The sequence below is a fragment of the Dermacentor silvarum genome, chromosome 1, assembly GCF_013339745.2.
Source record: "Dermacentor silvarum isolate Dsil-2018 chromosome 1, BIME_Dsil_1.4, whole genome shotgun sequence".
In the NCBI taxonomy this organism is placed as follows: Eukaryota; Metazoa; Arthropoda; class Arachnida; order Ixodida; family Ixodidae; genus Dermacentor; species Dermacentor silvarum.
In genome coordinates, this window is record NC_051154.1 from 433,274,509 (window position 1) to 433,286,829 (window position 12,321).

The 12,321-nt window shown below is 45.2% G+C and overlaps 1 protein-coding gene across 1 annotated transcript in view; it reads left to right on the plus strand.

Annotated features, from left to right (window-relative positions):
• Positions 1 to 12,321, plus strand: part of LOC119437699 (protein GPR107) — a 103,597-nt gene that overhangs the window by 14,430 nt on the left and 76,846 nt on the right. Inside the window, exons 2-4 of the mRNA XM_037704685.2 lie at positions 3,163 to 3,267; positions 5,423 to 5,473; positions 10,006 to 10,091. Of these exons, the coding sequence (XP_037560613.1) occupies positions 3,163 to 3,267; positions 5,423 to 5,473; positions 10,006 to 10,091 (242 nt within the window). The remainder of the gene's footprint in view (positions 1 to 3,162; positions 3,268 to 5,422; positions 5,474 to 10,005; positions 10,092 to 12,321) is intronic.

A 12,321-nucleotide genomic window follows, 5' to 3' on the forward strand; every position in this document is an offset into this window, starting at 1 on the left:
CCTGTACAGTGCTGTACAGCAATGTGGAGTGTTGCACACTATTGTACAGTATTAAGTAAGGGCACTTGCACAGGTGTTCAAAATGTAAGTGAATAGACAGCTTGTCATGCTTCGGGACGATGGTCGGTCTGTGATCGACTGCCTGCTATTGTGCAAGTGAAAACCCCACACGATTGGGAAGGATTGCTCGCAATAATTTGTACATACACTGTTGAAGCGCTGATGGATAAAAGCAGGCCACGGTGTAGAAAATAAAGTTGCATTTGATATTAGCCATACACAATTATCAAAATAACACGCGCTCATGAGCATCTATCGTTGTTTGAGACATCGTTAAAACAGCTTATACATCTGATTGCAAAATTCACAACCAGAGAGAAGCTTCTGTGTCTTCAATGCTGCTGTAATTTTAAAAAATATTGCCAATTTGACCGAAGTGCTAATTTTGCATCTTTTTATTGAAGTGCTAGGAGCACTGGAGGCTAGTTTTGATGATACCTCCCGTCGGAGCTTTATTTTTCCAGACTCCCCAATCTGCCAAAAATTGTCAACTCTGACAATTATTTAAAGTTCAGTCATCATTTCGGGCGGTGCAATGATGTTGCTAGTAGAAGAATTCCACCGGAAATGTTTAACGACGCGTAGAAAAACTGTCAATCAGATTGAGCAATTTCTATGGGAGCGGTTATGAAAGAGTTAAATACTTGTGGTAGACCACTTCCCGGACTGTGTTTTCCACTTTCTAGTGCATAACCAAAATTTCTGATAGGGCCTGGTGATGGGGGCCCTTTAGAGCAGCCCTGACACACTTTTTGAACAAAGATAATGTTGCCGATGTGTTCACGAGGCTCCTGTGAACATGCGAACCAAATATTGCATTGCATGCAGCAGGAAATTTGCAATTTCGGGTGAAAAGCAGTGAAAAATCTCAAGCAGCTGGATCCACAACAGCTATTGGCTGATTTCGTGATCGCAAGAACATTCTCTGTAATACAATTATTGCTTATTTGAGTTAAATAAATAAAAACATGTGTGCGATCTTAAAAAAGCAGAAAAACCATTTCATTTTTACACTGCCTGTCTACACATGACAGTTGCGTGTTGCTACGCATGGCCTCCGAGACGAAAAGCACAGCCGCGTAGATACTGCAGCCGCCACAAGCAATCTCGGCCACTGAGACGTTCAACCTTTGGGCATGGCCAGCGGGGCATTGCTCACTTGTGCTCCTTTGTTGTCTCTCCTTTGTAGGTTCCAGCGGGCTAGTGGAAATAAAAGCAGAAATCAAGCTGCTCATTGGTCTGATAACTTCACTTCTGCTTGAAGGATTAGAAAAAAATGTTTTACCGTGAGATTCATGAGACAACGTAATTAAATAGTGATTTCGTTCTATGATTAGTTAGAAAACTGTTTCAGGACCCCTTGAACCTAGAAAGTAGTAGAAATGCCAATTTGCCTTTGTGTCAACTACAAGTGCTATCTTTCGTGATAAACTAATGCTCACCTTTTTATGACATGTTTTTACTTACCTCAGTTATACAGGATGGAAGATAAGAGCACATTTTTGTAGTTGTTGTTACTTATTTTACTTGCCTTGGCAGAGTGTTTCACTAAGTGTTATTGCTACGAGTAGCACTCTTGAAGTATTCTTGCATGGGGAGCTGCTCATGAAACTCTTAAGAACACGGAAGATAAATTCACGCATGCGTGCAAATAAGCACGTACATACAGAGGCAAAATCGAAACAGAAAACTGGCTCATGGTCCAGGTACGCAGCTTTGCACATCTGCTGTAGTGGCTGTGACATTCTACTGCTGAGCACGCAGTCATAGGTTCAATTCCCGGTGTAGCAGCCACATTCTGACTAGGGCACAATGCAAAGATGCTCATCTGCCATGCTTTAGGTGCACATTTAAAAGCCCAAGGTTGTCAGAACCAATCAAGAGTCCTCTGCCATGGCATGCTGCTTTTGGGATATTAAATTTTGATCAATCTATCACATGTGCAAAGGGCACTAATTTCTCAGATGTGTGCACTGTTGCTAAAACAAAAAAACTTGCATGTTTTTGTGGCCTTCCAAATTCTGATAACTTAAGTGAGTAGCTGCACTCCTCTATGGATAGGAAGACCATTCCCGTATGGGGAATGTGAGCCCTGTCACTGGCTGAAAAGTCTTTTGTTGCGGTGGTTAAAATTCTTGTATCAGTTGGAGCAAAGGTCTTGGATTTGCACCAGGGTAGATTGGAGGCAGTGAATGAGGAGACTAGCACGGTGTTTCAGTGGGGGCTTGCACAGGCACTCTTTTTGCGAGCTACTATGGCTGTGTTGTAATCTTGCATGTGTTGTGAGTGCATTTTCAGCCACACAACTGTGATTGTAGCTTTTCCGCAGTTCAGTCCTGGTGGTTTGTGAGCATATTATTTACTCATCTTCATTTGCTCGGGCTTGCTGTTGACTCTTCTGTTATCCTTATCATGTTAATTTGGCTGTGATTTGCTTCACTTGTATAGGCACTGGGTGTTATCTTTCCCTACCCACTACTACGGTGGCAATGGCATTTTTCTGCGCAGTGCAAATCTGTGTGTTCACTTCCTGGTCGCCAGCACATTCCAATCATGGCAGAGAGTGCAGTAACATTCATGTGCTAAGCTTTAGGTGTGAAGTTATAAAGAACCTTGGTTTGTCAGACTAAATCCAGAGCCCTCCACTGTGGCATCTGTGGTGGTCCCTATGATTGAACTCGCCAGTCAAATTATTGAATCAATTTGTTTAATTCATCAATCAAATCACTGAAATAATTTCTTTATTTCTCCTTTTTTTTTCCCCCTTCACATTCCCCCAGTCTTCTTGCATTTGGCCCCCTTGGTGGCAGCTGCGAGTCCTTTCCTTTCTTTGTGTGTTTGTGTGCATTTGTGTATTCCCTTGTGCCTATGTTTTATGTGTACACTTGCTTCCAAGAGTTAATGAAGCAAGTCAAAGCTTGTACCCCAAAATCAAAGGCTGCAACTTGCACTTATGTAAACCACCTGTGAACCACTGCTGCACTGGTCCGTTCCTGGCAGCCAGAAAATTTAGCTTTATTACAACACTTCTGTGGCACAAACTTTTTGCAACGACCTGCGCGTGTCTGGTACGAGTAAATTGCAATGTGGTCTTCACTGCAGGGCGAGCAACGGAGGTACTTCAGTGTCACCACATTTGGCTTCCTGGTTGGCGGGGAGCTCAACATTGAGGTCGAGGCACTGTCCTTTGCACCAAACACTAATAGGGTGAGTCATGCTTTGTGCCACCCATGCTGCAGCCACCCGGTACTTTGTCCTTGTCCAGATTTCACTGGGCAAAGGGATTGAAAGAGGGTTCTTTTTCAATTCTTGTCGTCTTTCCCATGTTATTGTGATAAGAACCATAAACACTGCCAAAGGTTTGTGTTGAGGATCTAATATTGAGCAAACTTGCGCCCAGAAAGGCAAGCAACAGTCACCGGTCTTCAAATTTGAACTCACTGGTCAATCCCATCCACTATTCATACGTGTAATACAATACATTCCCAAGTAATCACTGATGTGCATTTGAGAATGTAAATTGCATTCACGGTTGCACACGCAGTCGGATTAGACATGACTTTCTTGCTCTGGAATTTCAAGTACAGTAGGCACATCTTATGCCGAGCGATAACATGATACCAGTGATAATCTGGTGGAAAATGGTCGCCAGCAAAAAAAAAAAAGTAAAACAATGTACATGTGGCATTATATCATGTGCTTAGTTGTGTGCTAATACAGTTTGTGTGTGTTCTGATGACAATCGTTTAGAGCACAGGGTTTTTGCAAGGGGTGTAGAGTTCCTTTGTACAGTATAGACCACTTATAACGTAACCGCTTATAGTGCAGGACCGGATATAGTACGGTCTTTTCAGACTCCCATTAATTTTCCCATAGCACTCCATGTATACGCGTACTGCTTACAGTGCAGCCGCGTGAGACAAAATAACAGTTATAATGCAGCTTCTGCGGGAAAATCTCGCCGACAAGGGCGGTAGCGAGCACGCTTCTCAACGAGGTGCGCCCACCAATGGGAGAGGAGATCAACGAGGGCGATGCAGAGGAGGAGCATGAGACGTGGAGCATGAGTCTAAGGGCGATAAAATCGTCGCCGCGCGCCGTATGTGCGAGTGAAAGCGCGCGCGGAAGGGATGCGCGCCTTCACGGAGAGCAAACGTACAGTGGAGAGCAAACGCGACTTCCATTGGCACGAAAGGCCGGGGGGGTATGGGAGGGAGGTAGGGGGGGCGACGCTGTGCTGTGGCACCAAATGCATATCTTGCAACAGGGCGCAAGGGTAACTGGCGACGCAATCTCCCACGCGAAAGGAGCAAAGCGGGAAGGCAGCAGGGAGGGAGGGGTGGGGGGCGGCTTCTACTCTGCCAACAAATGTGTTCGCGCCTGTACCGGCTGTTGGTGTTGCCGTGCGCACCGTATCTTTAAAGCGATCTCCACACGGCTCTGTCCTTTGTATGCGCTGTGCTTACACCGCTCAGTTTCTGTTGAAGCGATAGACCGCACGAACCTTCGCTCGCTGCGGCGGCCGCGTTTCCCCACGCCCGCGTTTTGACAGTGCTTGTCTGCGGTCATCGAGTCTATTCATGTTTGCTTGTGCGCGTTGACACCACGCTTGTTAATTCAGTTAGTAAGCGAATGTGTCAAGTTTATGCAGCCGATAAAACTACTATCCCTACTCCTTATAGCTCTCAACTAATTTGCTATCGCAATTGATGCTTCGCCTTTCGGGCGAAACTGAGACATTTAAAAAAAATTATTACTTTGTCTGCTTCATGCGAAGATCGTGGGTACTTGGACATTAAACTTTCAACGTTCGTAAATTTAAACGGATGCAAAACTCCCAGTCGCACGCTTCGATTCTCGGATACGCACGGCTGCTTGGTCTACATGTTTTGCATACGTGCAGGGCTTGAAAATCGTTGTTTTGGTTATAGTGTGGTACCGCTTATAGTGCAGATATTCACGACTCCGGCGACTTACGTTATAAGCGGTCTACACTGTATAGTGTTCACGGCGCGAGCGTGCGCACAGACTTGAGGAAGTAAGAAACGGGCAGAGGTGGCTCCTTCACTCTCGGCCTGTACCTTATTTTCTTAAGTCTGTGCATGCTGTAGACCCTGTCATTATGAACCACTACTATCGCGAAATATTTATTCCACGGTTTTTACATTGCTGCTTTTACTGCTGTTTTCTAAGGCTGTTGAATGAAACAATCTTCAGCTTCGATTATTGATTCAATTCGGCTTCAATAATGGCTTTATGGTCGGGTCAGATAGTGCGTGTTGATGGCAACATACAGTTTGTTTTTGGTATTATTGGCAGTTTAGCAGTGTAAAGTAATAATGTCTTGCCTCTGGTTCTTCAGGTGGGCTTCAGCTTGACAAGGACGCCTACGGACAGTGTCAACCCATATCCTGTGAGTGTACCAGCCACACAGAATTATTGAATCATCAGCTCTGCATCTTTTAACCTTCTGACAAGTTTCATTTTATACACATGCATGCATCACACTGCTAATGTTAGTGTTGGAAATTTTTTTGCACTAGTATTTGCATTAGGGATAGTATTTGCATTTTTTTTGGTTAAGCCTTCTTTTACGTACGAGTTACCGTATTTACACGAGTGTAAGTCGACCCATTTTTTCAAATTTGACAATCCAATGTTGGGGAGTCGACTTAGAATCGAAACCGAACCGTGTACCGCTAGTAGCGGCAAGAGAAACGAGAAATCAGGGGCGCTACGGCATGGTTACAACTTTGCACCTACATTTCCATGGTTACGGTAGAAGCGTAGCGTGTTAATTTACCGTATTGCATACATTTTGATTGTGCGCACCACGAGCGCACGGCTCTTGTGGGAGCATCGATCATGAAGAGCCGCCGTTTGGGGGGTATTGGTAGTTGGCGGAAGAGCCGCCGTTAGGGGGGTATGGTAGTTGGCGGATGAGCCGTCGTTTGGGGGGTATTAGTAGTTGGGGGAAGCGCTTTTCTTTGAGATACGATTGTTTTCGACGGCCGCACGCATCTGTCACTTCTGCTGTTGTGCTGAATAGTCGCGCCTGTCATGAGTGCCAAGAACTTTCGGCTATCGTTCACAGCAGCGTTCAAACGTGCTGCTATCCTCCATGCCGAGGAAACTAACAACTGCACAGCGGGACGCAAGTTTGGAGTCAGTGAACATGTGGTGCGGCAGTGGTGGCTTCAGCGCGAGGAAATTTGGCCTCCCTGGCTACTGTGTGCGGGTGGGTCCTCTCTGCGTGGGCGGCTGTACCGCGCGATGTTGTGGTGCGGTCGTTCGCGAAGTGTGGACTCGCACTTGATGACGACGTGCTGTGGGACTGCAGCAGTTATGACGGCAGCAGTGCCACTGAGGTCGACTCTAGTGACGATGAGTAGTCTTAGCAACCCCATCAATAAATTTCCCTTGTGTGAATGCACTCGCGTGGTATTTCTCTCCCCCCCCCCCCCTTTTTTTTGAGACATGCAATTTTGGGGGGGGGGGGGGTGTCGACCTACATTCGAGTCGACTTACAATCGTGTAAATACGGTATACTCTTGGCACATGGGCAAGCTAAGTCCTTTAGCCCTTCGTCGAGCTTGGCGAGAAAAGTCTGTGGATAGCATATGCTGGATGTGAACATCTCAGGCAAATTTTGCAGTGGGGCACGGCACGTGGAGCTCATAAGCGGAGCGTGAATTTACCTTTTTGTCAAATGCTCTCTTTTCAGCAGAAGCCTTCTCCTCACTCTTTTCGGGCTGCTATATCTCGTCATATAGCAGATTCCCATACATGGCTGCTATTGGCCAGTAGCCGACTTCAATCAAGAAGGGTGTTTGGATCAGTGCACTTCTTCCTACTGTTACTGTGTCTATTTATTGATGCAGTTTAATAAACAGGCTGAAGTAAGCAAAAATCAGCGCTTTGAATTTCGATAGGAATTGCGTACTTCCGGAAGTACAACTATTGTACTATCGTCTGCGCATGCTCAGCCACGTCTGCCCGTGCAGGAGTGAAACTTTGATCACACTGCTTATCAGTCTCATAGCTGTTGGGTCTCTCCAATTTCTATTAGTTACGAATGGAACACTGAACTAGCCTCGAACCACTCGAAAGTTAAGGGTAAACTAGATGTATGCCTGCCAGCGCGCACTCACGCCTGGCCGCTCCTGGCGAGACGCCTTGCCAGACATCTCTTCGTTGAGCTATTGCGCAAAATGTGAAATTTGGATGTGGCTACTATCTGTTGGTCATGCTGGTGCAAGACAAAGCTGGTCTGCACTTCATAGCATGGATAGACTGAGCGTGAATGGGCACTCCAGCCCTGTTGTGCACATAGCCACTACAGTTGCATGTAGTACCGGCTGCGGCATAGCATAGATACCGTCGCTGTAGCGGAGTGCCGCGACAAGCACGCTCGCTGAGGACAACAGTGAGCTCTGATTGGTATCTGTGGGTGACTTGACTCAAGGCTCAAGTGCCAACAGCTGGCTGGAACAGGTCTTCTGCTTCCCGAGTTCAACACCCTCGAGGTGTGTCGCCATCATGGTTGAAGCTCATTACATTTGAAATACTTTCAACGTGAGTCCAGAATGCGGCATCCATCGCTTAGCCAATGTGCATGCTTATGACGTACTCACACGAGCGAACATGTAGGTGAAGTTTGTTCTACCCTTTGAAACTGTATGATTGTCAAAGAGATAAGTGTAAAAGGAAATGTGCTACTCATGCCATTCGGTGCAAGAATAGCCGTCAGTAGCTATCTAGTACACTGTAGCACAAAAAAGGGGTGAGACACCGTGAACTCAACTGTAAGCATGAGGGATAGCCTGTGAGTTTGGCACGTCGTAGGCAACAAAATAGGAAGTAGTGGCGTCTATGTGCACATCCAAAATCAAATTTGAACTGCACACCACAGTGACGTTCAGTAGGCGGAGCATTGTGGGCACCACCCCGCTCCTCCATAGCCTTAGCAGTGCAAGGCATCAAAGAAGGACTGGGAGCACAGTGAAGGGGATCACAAGCAATCTTTTCCAATGACTCCGCTTCTGCTGAACTCATTGAAGTACATTTTGTGACAGTATTTCTGAAATAGTGTGTTTTGGCATTAAATGCATTCTCAACTTCGATAAAAAGTAGGGGTGTGCGAATATCAAAATTTTCGGATACGAATCCAATACGAATACTTAGCTTCGAATATCAAATTGAATGTTGAATAATGATATGCACAGAATTGGAGGTGACGCTGCAAAAAAATTTAAAAAAAGAGCACCTTCGCTGTCTGCAAACCTGTGCCCCTTGTTACTGAGAGGCTGGCTTTCCTGCAAAGTTCAGACGTTTGGCTAAGTGTGCTTTACAGGCGAAATTTCACTAGCAGCACGAAATTATCGCAAAATTCAGCATGAAATCGCCCCAATATTCTTATATTAGATAGAGACAAATTCTAAGAACCATGTTTGCTCCCGCACACCCAACAATATATTCGATTTGATTCGAATATTCCTGTCTAACCGAATATTTGAACATTTCGAATATGTTTTTTAAATCGAATACGAATATTAAAAATATAATATTCAATAATATTTGAACTTTTCAAATATTCGCACACTCCTATTAAAAAGTGGTTCGGACCCCTTTTAAAGACAATAAAAAAAATAGAAAAAAGAGCTTACACAAAAGACTTAATTGTTTTTGTGTGCAAACGATTTGGATGATCATATAAGGCAAGACCACTGAAAAATATTTTGTCAGAAAGGTGAAGTTTACTAACAAAAAAAATTATCGCGCTGTAACGAAGGTGGCCTTCTCTGCACACAAGTAAGACTATTCTCCCAGCTTAACTCTTCAGCAGCTCCTTGCTGATGTTATTTACAACAATCACAAAGTAAAGCACGCAATCTGGAAGAAGCACGGAGCAACACAGGCGCTCAAATCGTCTTTAGGCCTGCACAAAAAACAAAAGAACGTTGGCATTCATGCAAAAACATCATTTCCTTTCCTCCCATGGGCCAGGTAGTCCATTTGTGCCTCCTCCTGAAATAACTTGCGCGTGTGCCATGCGGCCAAGTCAGTAGCACTGGGCAACATGTCACCATGAGGCTAGATAAAGTGGACTACGTCGAACTGGTTCCTGAACCGTTATGTATTTCTTTATTTGTAGGAATCCGAACTGAACCGGAAAGATATCAGAGTGCGACAAACCCAAACTAAACCGGTATATTTTTAATTATTTTTTTCATTTAGACACCCAGGTTTGATTACAGTAAACACTGGTGAGTGTGAATTGACGTCATATTAGCGTGAACGAGTATGTGTAAGTGTGAGCAGAAGAGTGTGCAAGTGAGTGCATGACAGTGCAGGTTTGTAGACTTCAGTGGGAACATGATCTTGCTCTATATCAGGGATCCTTTTAGTGAGCTGGTAATTCGCATGACTTATAAGCCTGTGAGTTCGAATTAAATGAGTGCGGTAAGTGTGGAATTCCATAAGATATAATGGAGTCTCATCCCATGATTCTGTCCCAGTCTGAGTGAGCTCGGCTAAGTAGAATTTGGTGAGTCTGAGTATGAGTGATTCCTAAGCAAAAGATGTATTTCGTGAGTGAGTCTGAGTGAGTTTTGTTTATTTTGCCACTATGATCTTGTGCCACTTGAGGTGCCAGTTTTGTACATTCAGTTTGGCACACTCTTGAAAAGTTTTCACACTCTGCAGAGTGCAAAAGACTCATGCGAGTAATAGCGGGACATTAGTGCTTGTGTTGCTTTGTTGTGCATCCATGTCTTCTATGCTGTGTGGAGTACAAAACCTAACCAATTATATCAAGCTGACACCACACTGAGCTTGCAAGTCTTGCCCTCCAGTGGATTGGTGTAGCTGGCAAAATTTCTACAAGTCCATGCATACCAATTGTGCATGTGTTTTCCTCAATTGTTTCTTCTTGCACACTTTCAGGATGGTCGTATTGAAGGCTGCCCGCTGGATGAAGTCAAGGAGGACATGTACGTGCTGACGCTTGCCTTGGACACATCTGGAAACAGGTGAGCTTGCCTAGAGGAGCTTTAGAAAGACGAAGAGCTGAGCTAGTGTGTGCTGGTTCATTATTTTGCAACGGTACTGCATGAAGAGACAAGTGGGAAAGGTTAAATCGTGCCGGACATAGCACCTAGTTCTCGCACGCACTGTGTTTTAATGCTCATCTTGACAGGCAGTGCACTAGGGCACAACTTCGCTGTATGACAAGACCCTGTGTAGTGAAAAATGGCCGACTGCACTGCTCCCATATAAAAGTGCTGCAACAACTTTCTAAAGCTACCATTTATGCTCCAATTGTAGTCTCATAAGACATCAAAGAGATAATCACAAGAACAATAGCGGGGATCAGCACACAAGGAACCAAGTTACAGTCGAATCTCGATAATTCGAACTCTAAGGGGCCCGAAAATTTGTTCGAATTAAAAGAAGTTCGAATTAAAGAAAGGACGTATTTTTGAAGTATTCGAGCACCATAGCATGATGCACGAACGGTGTGATTGTGAAATATTGCGGCGTGCAAGCACATAAAGAGCGCAACTGCCCACGTCCCAATAACTGCAGATAACGAAACTTCAGGGAGCGGACGGCGCCGGCATGGCCATGGCGACAGAGGAGGGCGTGCGCAGAGACGGTGGAATGTGAGGGAGGAGGGCGGCAGGGAAGCGGATTTGGCCTCGGCAACTCCGCCGCTTCCGTGGCAGTGGCTTGGGTGGCTCCCCTCGCCCTCTCTCCCAACTCCCTCGCAGCTCCCTCGCCTTCGACGGTCTCCGCATGCGTGTGCCAGCATAGCCCGCTCCCTGAAGTTTCGTTTTCTGTCGTTATCAGCAGAATTACCGAGCGTTTTCGCCCATTGAAATACACATAACTTTGACGGGACGACAGTGTCAGTTCGAATTAACGAGATTCGACTGTAGTTGATAAAGAAGTTACGGAACACAAAACAAAGAGCTACTCTTAACTGGAATTTTGGTATATTTCAGTCATGCATTTTGCTCTTCCGGTAAAATCACACAAATCTGGCAGCACTGCTTACAGATTGCTTGGTTGAAAATACTAATCACAGCATTTTTTTTTTCAGTGTCATCCAGACTTCTCTTTTTAGGCTATGTTTACCGGCATGTCATACGTCATATTCATGCAAACGCAGTGACTGAGCTTATAGTGTGGCTCACAGGCCATGCTGTGGCAACATTAGGATGTAGATACAGTCGCCGACCGACAATTTGGGCTCGACGGGGACCGTCAAAACATCCAAATAATTAGGAGTCCAAAATACTAGATTTGCCCCAAAATAAACTTCTTTATTCCACAAGTGGCCAAAAAAGGTGTGCTGTATTGTCGCATCGTCACTTTCGGAAATACCTTCAATTTCATGTGGCTATAGCCCAAGACACATCGGCGTCTAGGAGCAACGGCATTCTAGGCACAGTGCCAAATGTGTTATCTCATCACTGTGCGAAACGCTGCCACCCATCAATGTGTTTGGCACTAGTCACATGAAATATAGCAAAAATTAAAGTATCTTTCAAAAGTGATCATTCATGAATAACTGTCCAAGTTTGTCAACGCGTGTTGCTGCACGCATATACGCTCGCCCTTTGCCTAGGCATTCTGTGGCCGTGATTTTTTAGCAATGCCTTTTATGGTATTCCTTTTCACGTGTTTTATATTCTGTCAGTGGTCAGAATGATGCTTCATATGCGTTATCATCGGGATCAGCCAGCCCTGAGCACGAGATCGCGGGATCGAATCCCGGCCGCCGCGGCCGCATTTCGATGGAGGCGAAATGCGAAAACGCCCGTGTGCTTGCGTTGTAGTGCTTGTTAAAGAACCCCAGGTGGTCAAAATTAATCCGGAGCCCTCCACTACGGCGTGCCTCATAATCAGAACTGGTTTTGGCACGTAAAACTCCAGAATCAATCGGGATCAGCCAGCCATGAACAGTGGATGATAAGAGTGGCATACAATTAAGTGGAAGGCATTGCTACAAAATTGCAACCCATGTATCGACCATTGTCATACTGTCGCTCCAGATAGACAAAAGTACAGTCAATGCATATACCGTATTTACTCGAATCTAGGCCGACTCCGATTCTAAGCCGACCCCCCAAATGTTCGAAGTCAGAAAAGAAAAAACTTACCTCGAATGTAGGCCAAACAAAAAAGCGAGGACAGCATTCGCAAAATGAAACGGCATTTATTAAATTTGAGCACGCCGAGCTCATTCTATGTCAC